At 37.0% G+C, this 23,139-nt stretch overlaps 1 protein-coding gene across 1 annotated transcript in view; it reads left to right on the plus strand.

Annotated features, from left to right (window-relative positions):
* The window catches only part of UNC80 (unc-80 homolog, NALCN channel complex subunit), a 227,933-nt gene that overhangs the window by 20,453 nt on the left and 184,341 nt on the right, over positions 1–23,139 (plus strand). Inside the window, 1 exon segment of the mRNA XM_045078694.1 lies at positions 4,191–4,330. Coding sequence (XP_044934629.1) covers positions 4,191–4,330 — 140 coding nt within the window.

A 23,139-nucleotide genomic window follows, 5' to 3' on the forward strand; every position in this document is an offset into this window, starting at 1 on the left:
GCATTTGACAAAGTACAGCATCCTTTCTTGATCAAAACTCTTCAAAGTGTAGGGACAGAGGGTACCTACCTCAATATCTTCAAAGCCATCTATGAAAAACCCACAGTGAATTAATTCTCAATGGGCAAAAACTGCGAGCTTTCCCCTAAGGTCAGGAGCATGGCAGCAATGTCAGTTACCACCACTGCTATTCAACATAGTACTAGAAGTCCTAACCTCAGCAATCAGACAACAAAAAGAAATAAAAAGCTTCTGAATCTAGAAAGAAGAAGTCAAACTCTCAGTCTTTGCAGATGATATGATACTTTATGTAGAAAACCCAAAGGACTCCACTCCAAAACTGCTAGAACTCATACAGCAATTCAGTAAAGTGACAGGATATAAAAATCAATGCTCAGAAATCAGTTGCATTTCTATATACACACAGCAAAACAGAAGAAAGAGAAAATAAGGAGTCAATCCTATTTACAACTGCACCCAAAACCATAAGATCCCTAGCAGTAAACCTAACCAAAGAGGCAAAGAAGCTGCTCTTTCAAACTAATAAAAGGTCATTTGTTGAAATGAAATGAAATAAAATAAAATAAAATAAATATCGGTTAAAAAAAAAAAAAGAGGCAAAGAATCTGTACTCAGAAAAGTATAAAGTACTCATGCAAGAAATTGAAGACAACAAGAAATGGAAAAATACTCCATGCTCATGGATTGGAAGAACTAATATTATGAAAATGTCTATGCTACCTAAAGCCTTCTACACATTTAATGCAATCCCAATCAAAATATCATCCTTTTGTTTTTTTCAAAGAAATGGGACAAATAATCCCAAAATTTATATAGAACCAGAAAAGGCCCCAAATAGCCAGAGGAATGTTGAAGAAGAAAGCCAAAGTTGGTGGCATCACAATTCCAGATTTCAAGCTCTATTACAAACCTGTCTTTGTCAAGACAGTATGGTACTGGCACAAAAACAGACACAGAGATCAGTGGAACGGAATAGAGAGCCCAGAAATGGATCCTGAACTCTATGGTCAACTAATCAACAAAGCAGGAAAGAATGTCCAATGGAAAAAAGACAGTCTCTTCAACAAATGGTGTTGGGATAACTGGACAGCCACAGGCATAAGAATGAAACTGGACCATTTCCTTACACCAAACACACACACAAATAGACTCAAAATGGATGAGGGACCTCTATGTGAGACAGGAATCCTTTGAAATCCTTGAGGAGAACACAGGTAGCAACCTCTTCAACCTCACCTGCAGCTACTTCTTGGTAGACACATCACCAAAGGCAAGGGAAGCAAGGGCAAAAATGAACTATTGGGACTTCATCAAGATCAAAATCTTTTGCACAGCAAAGGAAACAGTCAACAAAACCAAAAGACAATTGACAGAATGGGAGAAGATATTGGCAAATGACATATCAGATAAAGGGCTAGTGTCCAAAATCTATAAAGAACTTATCAGACTCAACACCCAGAGAAGAAATAATTCAATCAAGAAATGGGCAGAGGACATGAACAGACATTTCTGCAAAGAAGATCTCCAGATGGCCAACAGACGTGAAAAAGTGCTCCACATGACTCGGCATCAGGGAGATACAAATCAAAACCAGAATGAGATACCACCTCACACCAGTCAGAATGGCTAAAATTAACAAGTCAGGAAATGACAGATGTTGGAGAGGATGCGGAGAAAGGGAACCCTCCTACACTGTTGGTGGGAATGCAAGCTGGTGCAGGCACTCTGGAAAACAGCACGGAGGTTCCTCAGAAAGTTGAAAATAGAGCTTCCCTACGACCCAGCAATCACATGACTGGGTTTTCATCCTAAAGATACAAAAGTAGTGATCTGAATGGTGAGTGCACCTAAATGTTTATAGCAGCAATGTCCACAATAGCCAAACTATGGAAAGAACTTAGATGTCCATCAACAGATGAATGGATAAAGAGGATATGGTATATATAATGGAATACTATGCAGCCATCAAAAACCGAAATCTTGCCCTTTGCAACATGGATGATACTAGAGGGTATTATGCTGAGCTAAATAAGTCAATCAGAGAAAAACAACTATCATATGATGTCTCTAATATGAGGTATTTGAGAGGGAGAGGGGTAGTGGGAAAGGAAAAAATGAAACAAGATGGAATTGGGAGGGAGACAAACCATAAGAGACTGTTAATCTCACGAAACAAACTGAGGGTTGCTGGGGAGGGGATATGGAGAGGGTGGTTGTGTTACGGATATTGGGGAGGGTATGCGCTATGGAGAGTGGTGTGAAATGTGTAAGCCTGAGGATTCACAGACCTGTACCCATGGGGCAAATAATACATTATATATTTATAAAAATAATTTAAAATTTGTTTTAAAAAATGCCTGACTAATCTTCCTAATGCATCATTTATTTATTAACTCATCATTCCACAAAGGCAAGGTTGCCATTTTTCCCTATATCCCTTTCCCCCTAGGAACCTATAGTGGATTTCTTGTACCATCACCTCCAGACCAATCTCTTTTCCCTGTTTCTCTGTACCTTCTACCATCTGGCATCATTTTTCTCAAGTGACCTTCTTTACCCCTTCTGTTAGTTAAGCACTGCTTCTAATATATTGAGCATGTGCTTTAGCCTCTGGGCCTTTGCTCAGACTGTCTCCTTTATGTGGATTGCTATCTTTCCTCCTTGTTGCCTGTCTAAATTTTATCTTTCTTCTAAGCACCAATTAATATCTAATTAATCTGTCTAATTACTCTAAATCTGCACTGCCCCATATGGTAGCCATGAGGCCCATTGTGGCCCTTGAACACTTGAAATGAGGCTAGTTTGAATTGAGATATATATATATTTTTTTTAAAGATTTTATTTATTTATTTGACAGAGAGAAATCACAAGTAGATGGAGAGGCAGGCAGAGAGAGAAAGAGAGGGAAGCAGGCTCCCTGCCAAGCAGAGAGCCCGATGCGGGACTCCATCCCAGGACCCTGAGATCATGACCTGAGCCGAAGGCAGCGGCTTAACCCACTGAGCCACCCAGGCGCCCCTGAATTGAGATATATTATAAGTATCAAATATATACCAGATTTTGACTACTTAATATGAAAAAAGAATGTATATCTTAATGATAATGTTTATATTGATTATATGTTGAGGTGATAATTTGGGGTTAAACAGAATATAATTTAAAATTTCACAGATTTTTACTATTTTTAAAACTAGATATGTGTCTCTTGTTTGTGGCTTGTATCATATTTCTATTGAGAGTGCTATTATAATCTATATTCATCTTAAAACTTAACTCTAGGTTCTTTATTTCAACGTTCAGATTCATCTATTATTTATTGCCCAAATTACCTAACATGAAGCACACACGTATGCTCATACTAGGGGATTCTCTGATCTGGTTCAGTGGACTTATTTATGAACTTTCTAGCTGTATTTGTCTCTCTATGCATCATGGTTGGACAGTGCTTTCTTATTTTACATAAGAAAATAGATATTATGAGGACTTAAATTCTATGATAATTTTTTGAGGGTCTTTGTACATAATGAAGAATTTTATCTGTAATACCCATCGAAAGACAATGTCCTCTTATCTGAGCAGAGTTATATATATTAGTTAAATGTCATTAAAATAAGCTACTCTTTAAGAGAATGGCTGCATTTGTGCTTAACAAATCAGAATAAAGGTCATCATCTTCAATTGAAAAAAATGTATCCCATTCTCCTTTAATGAGTGACAGAAAAACCTGAACCTTGTGCTTCGATTCTCATTTTCTGGCCTCAATTCGATCAGCTCTTATTAACCTGGTTTCCAGCTCAGGCCTTACTCAGCTCATCTCAGTATTGGCATATCTTTGATGAGTTGGTAATTTGTAACTTTTCTATAGATCCTGGGTATCTGGAGATGAAAAAGAAAAGAATCAAGAGCAAAATGAAATAACGTTTATAAAAGTACTCAGCTGAATGCTTAAAATAATATACATGGCTCTCTAGAAGTCTTTCTCCATTTACTCTTGGATGAACACAAAATCATTTGGTCTCTGACCTTGTGGTTAGCTCTGCTATAAAGAAAAATGTTCAATTTTAAGAAACAATGTATGTAATATGGCAGTTAATGATAGAAGATATACCTGAAGGAAAAAAAAAAAAAGAAAGAAAGAAGAACTAATTTGTTATCTCCACCTCCAAAAGGGACTCCAGGTGGTCTGTGAAACTTTCCAGTCAGATCCCATGTCACCCAAGGCCACCATTTCAGGCTGCCACCGAGGAAACTCCTTCGATGGAAGTCTGTCCTCCCAGACTTCCCAGGAAAGAGGCCCATCTCATTCCAGGTACATAATTGCAATGTTAGGGACAAAAATGTTTTTCCTTATTTACCAAAAGTTAAATATGCATTTTTAGTTACTTACATAGCCTCTGTTCCTTAGAATGTGTCAGTGCATGATTTGTGTATACATATTCTTGGTCATGGTTTAAGTTGATTAATAATTCCAGAAATGTGCTATGAATGTTTCTCATTTAAACAAACTTGGATGGAAGTGGAAAGACCTATCTGATAGTAAGGTGTCTGAATTAGATGGTATTTTAAAATTTAAATGCAGAAGTCAAATTATGCTATCAAATATCACGCTGCAGGGATGTGAAGAGATCTGCTCATCTGTTGTGTAAGGATACTTTATATCCGTGATCCTCATGTTAAAATGGATGCTTTTAAAGTACCCATAGGGAATTGAGAAGGTTGTTCTTTGCAAACATTACAACACTGCCCTTGTTAACTTGTGTATGTGGTAAACTTGCTTCCAAATACTTTCCCTTGGGACAAACATCAATTGTCTTCTTCCTGTTCCCCACCAAAATGACGGAAGCCTGAATTCACGAGATTTGCTTTTTTTTTTTAATTTTTTTATTTTTTATAAACATATATTTTTATCCCCAGGTTTGCTTTTGAACCCAACTAGATCCTACACTTGAAGGCAGGAGTCCCTGAGAGCATTTGTGTGTCTCTACTTTCAAATAAGGTTACTATCTAGTAACTAGTATTTTAGAAGGAGGCATTTCTTAAAAATGGTTTTATTAAGGTATAATTTACATACCATAAAATTTACCTATTTAAAGTGAACAATTCAATGACTCTAAGCAATTTTTTTTTTTACTCTTAGCAAATTTATAGACTCATGCAACCATCACCAAAGTCCAATTTCAGAATATTCCTGTCATGCAAAAATATCCCTTGTGCCCATTTCAGTCTCGCCCATTCCCACACCCTGCTACAGATGATCACTTAATATATTTTCTGTCTATATACTTGAATTTATGGAATTTTCAAAGAAACGGCCATGTACCATATATGGTCTTCCATCTGGCTTTTTTCACTTAGCATAATGCTGTAGAAGTCCATCCACATTACAGCATATGCAAGTACTTCCTTCCTTTTTATTGCTAAAGAGTATTCTGTTGTGTGGGTATATCACATTGGAGTTCTGCATTTATTGGTAGATGAATATTTGGGTTGTTTTGATTTTTCATCTATCATGAATAATGCTGCTATGAGCCTTCTCATACAGGTTTTTGGGCAGGCCTATGTTTTCAGTTCTTGTATCCTAAGTAGATCTGTAGGAGCAAAATTGCTGGGTTGTATGGTAAATTTATGCTTAATTTTTTAAGAAACTGCCAAACTATTTTTCAAAAATGGCTGTACCACTTCACATTCCCATCAGAAATGCACAACGGCTCATTGTTTCTCTCTCTCCTTGGCAGCAATTGTTCCTGCCGTTTTTACTGTAGCCATCCTTGTGGGTGTAAAGTGAGAGCTGATTATGCTTTTAGTTCATATTTTCCCTAGTGACTAATGATGTTAAGTACATTTTCAGGTGCTTATTAGCTATTTGAATAGCTTCTGTGGAGAAATGTCTATTCAAATATTTTGCCCAAGTGTTAACTGGGTTGTTTATGTCCTTATGATTGAGTTGTAGAAATTTCTTTTTTTTTTTAAGATTTTATTTATTTATTTGACAGAGATCACAAGTAGGCAGAGAGGCAGACAGAGAGAAAGGGGGAAGCAGGCTCCCTGCTGAGCAGAGAGTCCAATATGTGACTCGATCCCAGGACCCTGAGATCATGACCTGAGCCGAAGGCGTAGGCTTACCCCACTGAGCCACCCAGGGGCCCCAGAAATTTCTTTTTTTAATATATTCTGGATACAAGTCCTTTATCCAGAGATAGATCCACAGATATTTTCTCTCAGTATTGTCTTACATTTTCATTTGGTAATTTTATCTACCTCCTCTGGCACCAGAACCAGGCTATAATGGTTTTAGTGGGTATAGTGGTTTTTTTTTTTTTAATGATTTCTTAGAATTGTTGAAAGCATGAAGTTTTATGAATATAATTGCTTTTTAACCCAAATACTACTATATTGTGCTTTTTTAGTTTTTTTTTTAACCTGGGGATAAAAATATATGTTTATAAAAAATAAAAATTAAAAAAAAAACTATATTGTGCTTTTAAAAAAAATAATATGCAAAGAGTTTTTTCTTTGTATCTTTATTTCGGACTTTAAAAGCAAATGGCCCAGTTAAATGATCTGCTGACTGAGAATACGAATGTTGACAGAAACATTAGTTGTGTAAGCAGAGATTGTTTGTATTTATCTATAGGACTTACTGTCCTAGGTCACTGGTGATACTGAGTACTTAAAATCATGTCATTTTTAATGTAGAAAGAGCCCTGTGAAGATCACCAATTCAATCTGATGCACTACAACATTTGCACCACTTAAACCCTTCCAGCAATGAAGAATTTAGTATTCTTGGATGAAGTTCATTTCATTTTTAGACAGCTCTATTTAAGATCATGTCCTCCTTATATATTTTTAAATTTAAATATAATTAGTCAACACATAGTACATCATTAGTTTCAGATGTAGTGTTCAACAATTTATCAGTTGTGTGTCCTTATATTTGGCCAAATTTTGCTTTTCCATATTTTCTGTCTATGGTTTTTATATTAGTTTTCTACTGCTGTGTAACAAATTACAATGTCCAGGCTTAAAACAACATACATTTATTAACTCACTCTTTCTGTGTGTCAGAAGTATAAGCACAATTTAGCTGGGCCCTCTGCTGTAAGGTATGACCAGGTTAAAATCCAGATGTCAGGATAGGATGCGGTCTCATCACAGGCTTGACTGGGGAAAGCTCCACATATAAGCACCCTCGGGTTGTTGGCAGAAGACTGAGGTTTATGTTTTCCTGTTGATTCTTAATCTGAGAGCTCCTCACAAATTCTAGGTGTTGCCCACAATTCATTGCCATGCCACTCTCTCTATAGTTACCTTTACAGCACAGCAGAGAAATTCTAATTCCAGTCTATTAATACAGAGACTTTACAATATAACATGATCAATTAATCACCTTTATGGTATTTGTCAGTTATAAGAAAGATACAGGTCCTGGGGCGACTGGGTGGCTCAGTTGGTTAAGCATCTGCCTCCAGCTCAGGTCATGATCTTGGGGTCCTGGGATTGAGCCCTGCATCAGGCTTCCTGCTTGCAGGGAACCTGCTTCTCCCTCTCCTCCCTGCTCATGCTCTCTTTTGCTATCTCTCTCTTTCAAATAAGTAAGTAAAACTCTAAAGAAAAGAAAAAGAAGGAAGGAAGGAAAGACAGACAGACACAGGTACTGCCTGTACTCAGGAGAAGAGGGTTATTGGGCATGTGACTACTTTCGAATGGGAATGAGGGATGGTTCCTTAGTCTGTTTACCACTGTCCTTTAGAATTTGTACAGACTCTTCCCATATTAACCTTCTATTTATTCAAAAGTAGAATGGCAAAGGATTCCCCCACACACATACACACACCAAGCCTTCCATTTTACTTGATGGCAATAGTAACTCACTAACAAATTTATCAAGGGCATAATTAAATCAGAATCAGGGAAAAGGTATTTTCTTTGGATACAGACTAAACAATTGCAACTACCTTTCTTTGGATATCTTTTATATGCTAAAACAAAGCTAGTGTCTTTACATTTATAATGTTGTCTAAATGTCTGTGCATTTATTTTTGTCTTTGAATTTTTTTTTTACTGGGGTACCTGTGAGGCTCACTTGGTTAAACATCTTCTTCCAGCTCAGGTCATGATCTTGGGGTCCTGGAAACAAGCCCCTGTTGAGCTCCCTGCTCAGCAGGGAGTCTGCTTCTTCTTCCTCTGCCCCTCCTCCCTGCTCATGTTATCTCTCTCTCTCTCTCTCTCATTCATTCTCTCAAATGAATAAAAATCTTTAAAAAATTTTTATTGAGGTATAATTAACATACAGTGTTTTATTAGTCTTAGATATATAATGATTCAACAATTCTACATATTTCTTACTGTCCAAGATAAATGTATTCTTACTTGCCTTCACTTTTTTCATCCATCTCCCCACCCACCTCCCCCGTGGCAACTACCAGTCATCCAATGGACTTCCTTCACTTAACATTATACCTTATACCCTCTAGCTCCACACATATTGTTGCAAATACCAGATTTCATTATTCTTCATGGCTGAGTAATATTCCACTATGTGGAATGAATGTGTGTGTGTATGTATGTATATGTATACACACATATATATACACACACATATATATATACATATATACACATATATACATATATGTATATATATACACACATACACACACACATATGTATATATATATATATGCCATGTCTTCTTTATCCGTTCATCATTCTATGGATGGATGGTTGGGTCACTTCTATATCTTGGCTATTATAAATAATTCTGCAATAACATAAGTGCATATATCTTTTCTAATTAATGTTTTCATTTTTGTGTGTAAATACCTGACATGAAATTACAGTAATTCTATTTTCAGTTTTTTCAGGAGTCTTTGTACTGTTTTCCCAGGGGCTGTACCAATTTACATTCCTTCCTACCAACAGAGCATGAGGGTTCTTTTCTCCTCCCCATCCTTATCAACACTTGTTATTTCTTTTTTATTTTAGCCATTCAAACAACTATAAAGTGATATCTCATTGTGGTTTTAATTTGCACTTCCCAGATGGTGAGTGATGTTGGGTATCTTTTCATGTGCTTGCTGGCCATCTGTATGTTGCCTTTGGAAAAATGTCTATGCAGATCCTCTGCCCATTTTTATAGATTAGGGTTTTTTTGGTATTGAGTGCTATAAGTTCTTGATATGTTTTAGATATTAACCCCTTGTTGTCTATATCATTTGCAAATATCTTCTCCCATTCAGCAGGTTGACTTTTAGTTGTTGATGGTTTCCTTCTCTGTACAAAAGCCTTTTATTTTGGTATAGTCCCAAACATTTAATTTTGCTTTTGTTTCCCTTGCTTTAGGAGACATATCTAGAAAAATGTTCTGATGGCCAGTGTCAAAGAAATTACTGCCTATGTTTTGTCCTAGGAGTTTTATTGTTTTAGGCTTCACATTTAGGTTCTTAAGCCATTTTGAGTTTATTTTTTTGTATGGTGTGATAAAGTGGCCCACTTCCATTTTTTTGCATGTAGCTATACAGTTTTCCCAGCATCATTTGTTAAAGACACTGTCTTTTCCCCATTGTATATTTGTGACTCTTTTGTCATAGATTAACTGACCATGTAAGCATGGGTTTATTTCTGAGCTATTTTGTTCCTTTGATCCATTCACCTATTTTTGTGCAAGTGCCATACTGCTTTGTTTGCTATAGCTTTGAAGAATATTTTGAAATCTGGGACTGTGATACTTCCAGGTTTGTTCTTTTTCATGAAAATTTTAGCTATTTGGGTCTTTTGTGGTTCCACACAAATTTTAGGATTATTTGTACTAGTTCTGTGAAAAAGAGTGTTGTTATTTTGATAGAGGTTGCATTAAATTTGTAGATTGTTTTGGGTAGCATGGATATTTTAATAATATTTGTTCTTCTGATTCATGTCATTTAAGCATATGTTAGACATAGGTTGTAGCAGTGTCAAAGTTTTTGTCCTTAAAGAGCTCAGAGCTCATTTCCTCAAAAGGTAGTTAGATAAGAGTAAGTTAGTAAAACTATTTGTAAACTTCTCTAAGACTATGAAGCAAAAGCAAAGGGAAAGGATGGGAGGGAGGTTCTTTCTCTTTGAGACCTGAATGATATGCAGGAGACAGCCTCAGGAGGATCTGGAAAGAACAATGTAGGCAGAGGGAACAAGTCTAAAGGCTCTGAAATAGGAATAAACTCAGCATGTTTCAATAAGAAGGCCAGTGTGACTAGGGAGTGGTGCTGAGCAAGGGAGTATGATGTAGGGAAAGAGGTCAAAGATGTTGGTAAGGGTCCAATTGCACAGAAGGCCTTCTGACTGTTAAGAAGTTTGTATTCTATCCCAGGTGTGATGAAAAACCACTGGAGTTCTTGGGTCAATGGAATGACATTAACAAAATTGTATGTTTTACAGGTCATTCCGGATGGTTTATAGAAAATAGACTTGGGAGGCAAAAAGGGACACAGACTAGTTAGGAAACTATCACAATGGCCTGAGTGAGAGAGTATATGGCTTGGTCAGAGTGGGAATAATACAGGTGGAAAGGCTAAGATGAGACTGGAATTGAGGTTAAAATACAGGCTAGAGCTGATCTGACCATATCTAAGGAGTGAGAAAAAGAAAGGAATCAAGCATAACTCTGAGATTTTTGGCTTGAGCAACTGTATGAATGGTGATTGAATTTATGAGATAAGGAAGGCTGAGAAAAGCATATATAAAAATACTTGACTTACTTTCATGTATCTCTTTACCATCATTCAAGCCACTCATCTCCCTGTATCTGGAGTACTGCAGTAGCCTACTTATTAATCTCTTCTTATTAAATCTTGTCACCATCCAATACAGAACATAGAGAGTAAAAATAAAAGACAAATCACAACACTCCTACTCCTGAACACTTTTAATGCCATCCAGTGCTATCAAGATAAAATTCAAACTCCTTGATGTACCCCTCAAGGATCCACATCATTTGGCTGCTGTCCAGTTCTCTAGTCTAACATTATGCTTCTACCCACACCTCAGTGACTAAACTTCAACCCTTTTTTAGACTCAAACTTCCCTTAGATCTGAGAGTTGGAGTATGTTATTCCATCTGTCTGTGTCTTTCTTCCATCTTTCTCCATTTAACCAATTCCTGTTCTTTTATAACTCAGTTTAAATATCATTCCTTTACTCCCTGGAGAGGCTCTGGCAGATGTTTAACACTTCCACATAATTCCATGCTTTCTCTTATAGCAGGAGTAGCAAACATGATATAAATAGTTGTGTGACTATTTGTCTAATAGTTAAGTCCTCCACTAGATGGTAAAATCCACACACAGGAGAGGAGACCAAGTCTCCGATACTCTCTGCTCTTGCTAGTGCCTGGCACATGACCTTCACTGAAGAGTACTAAATAAGTGAATGAGTTCAATTTTTACAACAGCCATGCAAAGACTTTATTGCTCTTTTAAAGATGATGAACTGAAGCAATAAGAGATTAAATGGTTCCCCCAGGGACACACACAGGAAGAAGAACTAGATTTGAGCCCAGTTTAGCCAGTCACATGGTCCACAGTCTTCTCTACTCCCTCATGAAGAGGTAGGTCTAAACCTTTCTAGACATTTTCTTTGACTTCTCTTCCATGGCCTTCCTCTAATTTGTCCTTTTTTCAGCTAAATGAGAAATTATTCAATGTAAAATAAGAGATGTGATTTTTATATACTTACGCATTTTTGATAGACTTACCAAGAATTCTAGTTGAACTTATACCAGTGTATCAGTTATCCATTGCTGCATAAAATATTATTCTGAAATTGAGTGACTTAAAACAACAAATATATTATCTCACAGTTTTAGAGGGTTATATATCCAGAACCAGCTGGGTGCAGTCTTTCTTGGCTTAGGGTCTCCTGGAGGTTACAGTTAAGATGTTGGCTGGGACCATAACCATCTGAAGGCATGAATGAACTGGAGGATCTACTTCCAAGATCACTTAGGTGGCTTGTGCCTGGATACCTCAGATTCTGAGGCCTCTCTATGGGGCTACTCACAATATGGCGTATGTTGTGACATGAAATGAACAGGGTGTGTGTGTGTGTGTGTGTGTGTGTGAGAGAGAGAGAGAGAGAGAGAGAGGGTCTTTTATAGTAACTTCAGAAGTAACATAGCACAACTTCTGCCATATTCTGTTGGTCACACTGACCAACATATTTGTTTTAGGAAGAAACTGTACAAAGGCAGGAGTATACCAAGGTGAGGGTCATTGGAGAGGTCTTAGAATCTGGCCACCATTGTTTGTCCTCTGGTCCCAATGATTCCTATCTCTTTCACATGTAAAATACCTTACTCTCACCAAGGTTGCCCAGAATCTCCTCCAATCATAGTATGAAATCAAAGTCCGGATCTCATCATCAAAATCAGATCTAGGGGCATATACCTTATGTATATGATTTAAGTACAATTCCTTAATTATAGTTCCTCTCAATCTGTGCACCTGTGAACAAAAGAGATAAGGTATCTTTACCCAAAACACTCACATACAATGGTTGAATAGGTACATGATAACTGCTGTGGAATGTCTATTCAAAGGGAGAACATGGAGGCACTGGTCCATAGGTGTTCTGAAAGCAAGTTGGCCAAAAACTGGAAACTTTTTGATTAGATCTCAGTCCTATTCTTGCTTATGCCTCTTAGCTCCGCCCACTGGGATAATGATCCCATGCTCTATATCAACTTCCCTTTTTTAAGACAGACAGATATGTTTATACCTGAATAGTTCTCTCAGCTTGCTTACTGCCAGTAAAACTTGGAAAATACAAGAGCTTTTAACTTTATACTGCTTTGGCAGTGTTTTTGTTATATTTCTTTAAAAACTTTGGGAGTCCACTGTGAATCTTATTGGGGTCCACTAGAATAGACAAGTCTCTTTGAGATAATCCTTTCTGAAACTTGGAGAAAGTTTGAAGAACAACACCTTTGAGTTTCTTAAAAGTTTCCACCAAACCACCCCTCTTTTTTATATGTGAATAATGTTTTCAAAACCTTTAGAGGAATTTTTGCCTGGTGGAATAACATTCTGAAGCAAGATCTTCAATCATTCTGATATCTTAAAAAGATTTTTAAAGTTCCACCTTTGACTTTATCTTTTTACCATGTTTTTCCAGAAATGCTCTACAGTTGATGTTTTCTCAGAAATCATTTCTTAACTTTAGTATTATTTCCCATCTGGAGAGGCTGAGAATTTTCAAAATCTTTAAATCCAAACTCATCATTCTTTACTAGTTCTTTAGTTAGGGCATGTATTTTATCTTTCAATCTCCTGTAAGGAGCAGGAAAAAATCAGAAGTCCCCTTCAACATTTTATTTGGAAATCTTAGGTCACTAACTTTGTTAGGCATGTTTCTTTAATGCTCCATATCACAGCAGGCAGTTTTTCCACTACATAACAAGGATCCTCCTTCCTCCTCTTTTCAATATCATGTTCCTTACTTCCCTTTAAGCCCTTACCAGCAGCCTTCTTAAAGTTCAGGATTTCTATTAGTAATTTGTGCAAGACAATTTATGTTTTCACTTTTTTAAAAGACTATTTCTATTTTAGAGACAGAGCACACATGAGTGGGGGGAAGAGGGGCAGAGGGAGATGGAGAGAGAAACTGAAGTAGACTCCACACAGAGCACAGAGCCTGACGCAGGCTTAATCTCAGGACCCTGAGATCATGACCTGAGCCAGAACCAGGGTGCCCCTGTTTTCATTTTTTAACACTCTTCAGAGTCTTTACAGCCTCTGCCTACTGCCTGATTCCAAAAATAGTCCCCAAATTTAGGCTGTTTTCTTGGTATGAAAATCTGTATTAGCTACCAATTGCTATATAACAAATTACCCAAATTGCTCAATAACTTAAAACAAAAGACATTTATCCTCTGACATAGTTCCTGAGGGTCATGAATCCAGAAGGGGCATAGCTAAGTCGTTGCAGTTCGGGGTCTGTCAAGACGTTGGCCAGGGGTGCTGTCATCTGGAAGTTTGGGTGTCAGACTCTGCTTTCAAGATCAGTCAGATGGCTATTGACTAGAAGCTTCAGTTCTTCACCATCTGGGCCTCTCCATAGGGCTGCTCATGACATGACAGCTGGTTTCCTCCAAAACAAAGTATCCCATAAAGAGGAGGAGCAACCCAGATCAATGCTTCAATGTCTTTAAAACTAATCCCTACAGTTGACATGCCATCACTTCTGCTATATGCTATGAATCATACCAATGCTGGTAGAGAAGGCACCCCATGAAGGTGTGAATACCAAGAAACAGAGATCATTGGAGTCTATTTTGGAGGCTCTCTTAAACAAACAGTAATGATGATGATGTCACTATCATTTTGGATATAATTATGACTGTATCTATACATTTTCTTCAATCAGTTGTTGACCGTTCTCATATTCCTCCTTCACTAATTATATTCTATATTAACTCTAAAAAGTTTAAATGTAAGTAATTTCCACCTTAAATACTATATTTGGCCTGACTTTCAAAAACTATTAAAAGCAATATCATGGTGAAATGTTGAGGTTGTAAAATATCCAGAAGCTTATATTTCTTACATAATTTTTCTCAGCCAGGGCATGCATTGGAAATTTGCAAATAAAAATTGCATATGATATTGACAAACTACAAGGTTCAAGGTTTGCTGTTTGTGGATGGATGTTGTTTTTTCCATTCTCTGAGATTACCACACTCAAACATCTATATACATATGCATTTCTTGACATATACATACACACAGTCACCCACGGCACACCCACGTCTACATATGTGAATTAGACATGAATCAGTGTCACTTTAGAAGAATGAATTAGGTCTTCTCTTTGCTTAGCTACAGTAGCTGGTTACCATGGAAATGATGCACAAGGTAAACCTTTCAGAAAACGCTAATTTTAATGTGTCTTTGTTGGAAGAGTTCATGTATTAATCAGAAATGAAGAGAACTTCAATAACAAAGCAATGCAAATATCTTAGAAACAGAAGAAGCTGTCTGCTTGTATCAAGCAAATATGATTCATCGTCTCTTTTGCCCTGACCTTGACTGAACAGAACATTACTCTTCCCTGAACTCTGCAATCAGTGAGCAGGTAGCTAGTTTTTAAAATTAATGTGAGATTTCATCTTCATTTACCATATGCACAGACTTAATTTCTACTTTGTTAAATACTGTGTAAGGTCAAAACGGATTTCCACATTTCTCTATCTCCACAGATTGTTATTTCTAGAGTATTTTTCTGCCTTGGTTGCTCTCTACTAACATCCCCCAGCCCTAATTAATAATAACTTGGTTTCCTGATGCCATAGTTACATAAAAAAATATTTAAAAATTCTTAGCTTTTATGATAGTCAAAAAATTTGTCATAATATGTATTTATTTTATGCATATAAAAGAAGTATATGCTAATTATAGAAAAAAACTTAAAGGTATAAAGTATTTTTTAAAAGTAAAAATCATCAATGAACTCATCAGGAAGATTTAAACATCATTCTCTTTTAGTATGTATACTTTTTTTCAAGTTGTTTTCATACTTTTCATTTTTTCTACAAAATGATTTACAGAATAATAGAATATTAGAGTTAGAACATTTCTATCAGATCACACAATGATAGTCCCCATACCATTTTTTTCCAGTTACATAAATTTTTGACTCACATATTTATTAGATTGTTAATTAAGATTAGTTTTACTGGAGTAATGACAAGCTGATTGATAATACTTTCTTAAATGAAATTAAACATTTATTGATGATTCTTGCTTTTTATTGGCTAGTCACCCCAGGATACCTCACACTTTAAGACAAATAAACTTGTCCTTGAATAACACCTAAAATGAAGGTATTTTGAGTTATAAATATTTGCTATGAATGCTCCTCAACTTCATTGTTGTTTCAGATGGAGACTCTTTAAAAATTAGGCAGTTTTAATGTGAATTTACTTACAGCCTTACGTTGGTGGAGTCTTATTGTTGTGCAGTCCATCTTCTGACTGACATGATTTGTCAGGAAGTAGTTAATGACCACAGGACTCAACTGTGCAGTTAATAATTACTTTCATCACATACATTTTCTATGTAGTGAAAGACATAAACTTAGTTCTCTGGCACCCTTGGGGACAAAGCTGTCAATATATCATTCAGTTAGTGTTTCCATATAGAAATTGTTTTGGATGTTGCCCTAAAAAGTGCAAAAGTCATACATTACATGTTTCTCTAGGGCAGTTGCCCTCCAATCTTATTAAGAGTGTTTAAGAATTGTCTCTATCTCCAACAATTCTGGTTTAGTGAGTCTGGTGTGAGACCTGGAAATGTGCTTTTTTAATAAACTCTCTTCTCTCTATCCACTTGGGATTCTCAAAGAAGTTGTCCACTGGTATCTCATTATATGGAGCACTGCTCTTGAGATTTGAAATAATTTATGGAACTCCCTAATCTAATTTACAAACTGGAACATTTGGGGACACTGAGGTATGGGCAGGAAGTAAAGGGTGAAGATGGCTAGTCCAATGGGGGAAAAATAATTCTGTTAAACTACTAACATCTCCCATAATCACAGCAGCCTGGTCAAGAAACAATAGCTTTCACAGGCTCTTATAATAAGGCCAATGACTGTCACAAATACTTGAGAACCTAAAATTACCCAGCTGGTTGCCACATAACCTTGTACTTTGTCTTTTCTTTAGAAATCCAAGATGGTAGCATTGAGGGGAAAATCCTGTTATTCTGGTATAAAGACAGGCTGAAAGATGTGGGGTAGTCCATGCTTTTTTAAGAAAGAAATGGAGAAAAAAAAAAAAAAAAGAAAGAAATGGAGGTGAGAAGTGGCAGGAAGTGTGGCAAAAGTCTCTTAAGAAAATGGCAGAAATGAGAATCAATGTTATTTCTTTCCCTCCAACTGAGCTTGGGGATATAATTAACCAGTTTCCTCCTGTAATCTCAGGATGAAACAAGTGGTATACTGGTCAGTCTGAGACAAGATTAAAAAGGAGTTAATAACAAAACTTTGGACGGGATATAGGGAAACCACAGGTACTCCAGTGCCTGTACTTCAGGAAGACTACCAGCTCTGGGGCCTGGAGAGGCAAAAGGAGGGAGCAGTTGTGGAGAACTCTGCGGAGAGAGAATGACTAACAAGAACTGTGACTACTGATGACCTAGGCCAGTCCCAGATTACAGGGCCAGCCTTAGGTAAACCTCTGAAAACAAGGAGGCTTGTGTAAGACACCACTGTCCTTCTGCTGTCAGTCTCCTGTGAGAGCTTCCTTTTGCCAAATCCAGTTAGGAGCCAGAGGCAGGGATCAGCTGGAAGAGTATATATAGGTCAGACTTCCGGTGTAGGGAGGTAAAGAAGGATGGACAGGGAATGGGGTCTGGAAATGGGGGACTGAAGGCAAATCAAAGTAAAAGGTTTCCTGCCTGGGATAGGCACCGGAAATTTGAATCTAGCCCACATGCTTCTGATGAAAACTTGGCAACTCATAAAATTCTGAGACTCAGCTTTTTTATTAAAATGGTTACACAATGAAAACATAGAGGACAAAATACTTAGAAAGAACAGATATAACACATCATCTTGAGGACAATGAGACTAATCTGGGCAAAAAACATACACGCACACACATTTAACATATATACAAGTATTAAAATCATGTATTATGTATTTGTTACATATAAAAATGTATGTTATATAGAAGTGTATCTGTATATGATATATAGAATATAAAATACAATATATATGGTATAGATAGATAGATGTACTTTATATAGATCTACTTTATGTATATGTGAATAGTGGATTTTTAGTCATATTGATAAAATTCAAGGTCTTAGCTAATGTTCTTTAAAGAAACACAGGAAAGGGACACCTGGGTGGCTCAGTGGGTTAAAGCCTCCATCTTCAGCTCAGGTCATGATCCCAGGGTCCTGGGAATCAATCCCCACATCGAGCTCTCTGCTTCCCCCTCTCTCTCTACCTGCCTCTCTGCCTCTGTCTGTCAAATAAATAAATGAAATCTTAAAAAAAAAAAGAAACACAGGAAATTATACAACACATAAGTGTTCATTTTTATGTCTTTTCACAAGTTAATACAACAATCACATTGGTAAATAGAACATAGGCACCCTAGCCTGTCACATCATATAATACATAAATAATATTTGGCAAATATGTGCAAACATTCATTTGTTGCTTCTCCTTTGGCTGACTTTCAGAATGTTCTCTAGTTTTTTACTCTAACAAAATCAATGCCATGAACATCCTTGTACATGTCCTCTTGTGTGCATGGGCAGGAGTTTCCCTAAGATACTTTCCCTCAGTAATGGAATTTCTAGATCATATGATGAGGACAGTCGAAAATTTACTACTTATCACCTAATTGTACTCTGAGTTTACCAGCAGTGATGAGTGCTTCTGATTAGTCACACCCTCATGAATACTTCCTATGTTCAGGCATTTATAGTCTCACAAATCTGATGGATGGCGATTGTGACTTAAGCCCACATTTCCCCGACTATTACCAGAGTTGAGTATCTCTCTCTATTCTGCCTCTCCTTAGGTTTTCTTCTCAGTGAAATTTCTTTCCATACGCTTTTCCATTTGATCTGTTTGTCTTTTCTTTCCTGATTTATGATCATTCTTTATCAGCAAAAATAATAAATCTTTTTAAAAAATTATTTTTATTAACATATAATGTATTATTTGTCCCATGGGTACAGGTCTGTGAATCATCAGGCTTACACATTTCACACCACTCTCCATAGCCCATACCCTCCCCAGTACCCACAACCCAGCCACTCTATCCTTAACCCTCCACTCCCCAGCAATCCTCAGTTTGTTTTGTGAGATTAAGAGTCACTTACGGTTTGTCTCCCTCTTGATCCAATTATGTTTCCTTTTTTTCCTTCCCTACCTCCCACAACCGCCTGCCCTTCCTCTCAAATTCCTCATAATAGAGACATCATATGATAGTTGTTTTTCTCCGATTGACTTATTTCACTCAGCATAATACCCTCTGGTTCCGTCCATATCATTGCAAAAAAAAAAAGCCAAGATTTCATTTCTTTTGATGGCTGCATAGTATTCCATTTTGTATATGGAATAATCTTCCACATCTTCTTTATCCATTCATCTGTTGATGGACATCTAAATTCTTTCCATAGTTTGGCTATTGTGCACATTGCTGCTATAAACATTCAGGTGCACGTGCCACTTCAGATCACTACTTTTGTATCTTTAGGATAAAAATCCAGTCTTGTGATTGCTGGGACATAGGGAAGCTCTATTTTCAACTTTCTGAAGAACCTCCATGCCGTTTTCCAGAGTGCCTGCACCAGCTTGCATTCCCACCAACGGTGTAGGAGAGTTCCCTTTCTCCGCATCCTCTCCAGCATCTGTCATTTCCTGACTTGTTAATTTTAGCCATTCTGACTGGTGTGAGGTGGTATCTCATTCTGGTTTTGATTTGTATTTCCCTGATGCCGAGTCATGTGGAGCACTTTTTCTTGTCTGTTGGCCATCTGAAGGTCTTCTTTGCAGAACTGTCTGTTCATGTCCTCTGCCCATTTCTTTTCTTTTTTTTTTTTTTTAAGATTTTATTTATTCACTTGACAGACAGATCACAAGTAGGCAGAGAGGCAGGCAGAGAGAGAGAGAGGAGGAAGCAGGCTACCCACTGAGCAGAGAACCCGATGCGGGGCTCGATCCCAGGACCCCGGGACCACGACCAGAGCTGAAGGCAATCTCTGCCCATTTCTTGATTGAATTATTTCTTCTCTGGGTGTTGAGTCTGATAAGTTCTTTATAGATTTTGGACACTAGCCCTTTATCTGATATGTCATTTGCCAATATCTTCTCCCATTCTGTCAGTTGTCTTTTGGTTTTGTTGACTGTTTCCTTTGCTGTGCAAAAGATTTTGATCTTGATGAAGTCCCAATAGTTCATTTTTGCCCTTGCTTCCCTTGCCTTTGGTGATGTGTCTACCAAGAAGTAGCTGCAGGTGAGGTTGAAGAGGTTGCTAACTGTGTTCTTCAAGGATTTCAAAGGATTCCTGTCTCACATTGAGGTCCTTCATCCATTTTGAGTCTATTTTTGTGTGTGGTGTAAGGAAATGGTCCAGTTTCATTTTTATGCCTGTGGTGTCCAGTTATCCCAACACCATTTGTTGAAGAGACTGTCTTTTTTCCATTGGACATTCTTTCCTGCTTTGTTGATTAGTTGACCATAGAGTTCAGGATCCATTTCTGGGCTCTCTATTCCGTTCCACTGATCTCTGTGTCTGTTTTTGTGCCAGTACCATACTGTCTTGACAAAGACAGGTTTGTAATAGAGCTTGAAATCTGGAATTGTGATGCCACCAACTTTGGCTTTCTTCTTCAACATTCCTCTGGCTATTTGGGGCCTTTTCTGGTTCTATATAAATTTTGGGATTATTTGTCCCATTTCTTTGAAAAAAACAAAAGGATGATATTTTGATTGGGATTGCATTAAATGTGTAGAAGGCTTTAGGTAGCATAGACATTTTCATAATATTAGTTCTTCCAATCCATGAGCATGGAGTATTTTTCCATTTCTTGTTGTCTTCAATTTCTTGCATGAGTACTTTATACTTTGCTGAGTACAGATTCTTTGCCTCTTTTTTTTTTTAACCGATATTTATTTTATTTTATTTTATTTTATTTCATTTCATTTCAACAAATGACCTTTTATTAGTTTGAAAGAGCAGCTTCTTTGCCTCTTTGGTTAGGTTTACTGCTAGGGATCTTATGGTTTTGGGTGCAGTTGTAAATAGGATTGACTCCTTATTTTCTCTTTCTTCTGTTTTGCTGTGTGTGTATAGAAATGCAACTGATTTCTGAGCATTGATTTTTATATCCTGTCACTTTACTGAATTGCTGTATGAGTTCTAGCAGTTTTGGAGTGGAGTCCTTTGGGTTTTCTACATAAAGTATCATATCATCTGCAAAGACTGAGAGTTTGACTTCTTCTTTCTAGATTCAGAAGCTTTTTATTTCTTTTTGTTGTCTGATTGCTGAGGTTAGGACTTCTAGTACTATGTTGAATAGCAGTGGTGGTAACTGACATTGCTGCCATGCTCCTGACCTTAGGGGAAAGCTCGCAGTTTTTGCCCATTGAGAATTAATTCACTGTGGGTTTTTCATAGATGGCTTTGATGATATTGAGGTATGTACCCTCTGTCCCTACACTTTGAAGAGTTTTGATCAAGAAAGGATGCTGCACTTTGTCAAATGCTTTTTCAGCATCTACTGAAAGTATTATTTGGTTCTTGTTTTTTCTTTTATTAATGTATTGTATCACATTGATTCATTTACGGATGTTGAACCAACCTTGTAACCCAGGAATAAATCCCACTTGGTCATGGTGAATAATCCTTTTATTGTGCTATTGGATCCTATTGGCTAGCATTTGATGAGAATTTTCACATCGGTGTTCATCAAAGGCATTGGTCTGTAATTCTCCTTTTTGATGGGGTCTTTATCTGGTTTTGGGATCAAAGTAATGTTGGCCTTATAAAATGAATTTAGAAGTTTTCCTTCCATTTCTATTTTTTGGGGAATTGTTTCAGGAGAATAGGTATTAATTCTTCTTTAAATGTTTGGTAGAATTACCCTGGGAAGCCATCTGGCCCTGAGGTCTTGTTTGTTGGGAGATTTTTGATGACTGCTTCAATCTCCTTACTGGTTATGGGTCTGTTCAGGTTTTCTATTTCTTCCTGGTTCAGTTTTGGTAGTTTTTGTGTCTCTAGGAATGCATCCATGTCTTCCAGATTGTCAAATTTGGTGGTGTAATGTTGCTCATAATATATTCTTGTCATTGTTTATATTTCTTTGGTGTTGGTTGTGATCTCTTCTCTTTCATTCATGATTTTATTAATTTGAGTCCTTTCTCTTTTCTTTTTGGTAAGTCTGGTCAGGGGTTTATCAATCTTATTAATTCTTTCAAAGAACCAGCTCCTAGTTTCATTGATTTTTTCTACTGTTCTTTTGGTTTCTATTTAATTGATTTCTGCTCTGATCTTTATGATTTTTCTTCTGCTGGCTTTAGGCTTTATTTGCTGTTCTTTCTCCAGCTTCTTTGGGTGTAGGGTTAGCTTGTATATTTGAGACCTTTCCTGTTCCTTGAGAGAGGCTTGTATTGATTTATACTTTCCTCTCAGAACCACCTTTACTGTGTCCCAAAGATTTTGAAAGTTGTGTTTTCATTTTCATTTGTGTCCATGAATTTTTTACATTCTTCCTTAATTTCCCTGTTGACCCATTCATTCTTTTTTCTTTAAATTAAATTTTTTTCAGTGTTCCAAAATTCATTGTTTATGCACCATACCCAATGCTCCATGCAATATGTGCCATTCATTCGTTAGTAGGATGCTCTTTGAGCCTCCATGTATTTGAGTTCTTACCAACTTTCTTCTTGTGAGTGACCTCTAACTTCAGAAGGTTGTGGTCTGAAAATATGCAAGGAATGATCCCAATCTTTTGGTAACAGTGGAGACTGACTTGTGACCCAGGACATGATCTATTCTGTACAATGTTCCATGTGAACTGGGGAAGAATGTGTATTCTGTTGCTTTGGGATGGAATGTTCTGAATATATCTGTGATGTCCATCTGGTCCAGTGTGTTATGTAAAGCCTTTGTTTCCTTGTTGATCTCTTCCTTAGATGATCTGTCCATTTGAGTGAGGAGGTGTTAAAGTCCGCTACTATTATTGTATTATTGTCAATGTGTTTCTTTGATTTTGTTATTAATTGGGTCATATAATTGGCTGCTTCCATGTTAGGGACATAAATATGTAAAATTGTTAGATCTTCTTTTTGGACAAACCCTTTAAGATATAGTGTCCTTCCTCATCTCTTATTATAGTCTTTGGCTTAAAGGCTAATTTATCTGATATAAAGATTGCTTCCCCAGCATTCTTTTGGTGCCCATTAGCATGGTAATTTTTTTTCCACCCCCTCACTTTAAATCTGGTGGTGTCTGTGGTTCTAAAATGAGTTTCTTGTAGACAGTATATTGATGGGTATTTTTTTTTAATCCATTCTGATAACCTGTGTCTTTCGATTGGGGCATTTAGCCCATTTACATGC

Source organism: Mustela putorius, unplaced genomic scaffold (assembly GCF_011764305.1).
Source record: "Mustela putorius furo isolate JIRA1106 unplaced genomic scaffold, ASM1176430v1.1 tig00000275_pilon_pilon_pilon, whole genome shotgun sequence".
Classification (NCBI taxonomy): domain Eukaryota; kingdom Metazoa; phylum Chordata; class Mammalia; order Carnivora; family Mustelidae; genus Mustela; species Mustela putorius.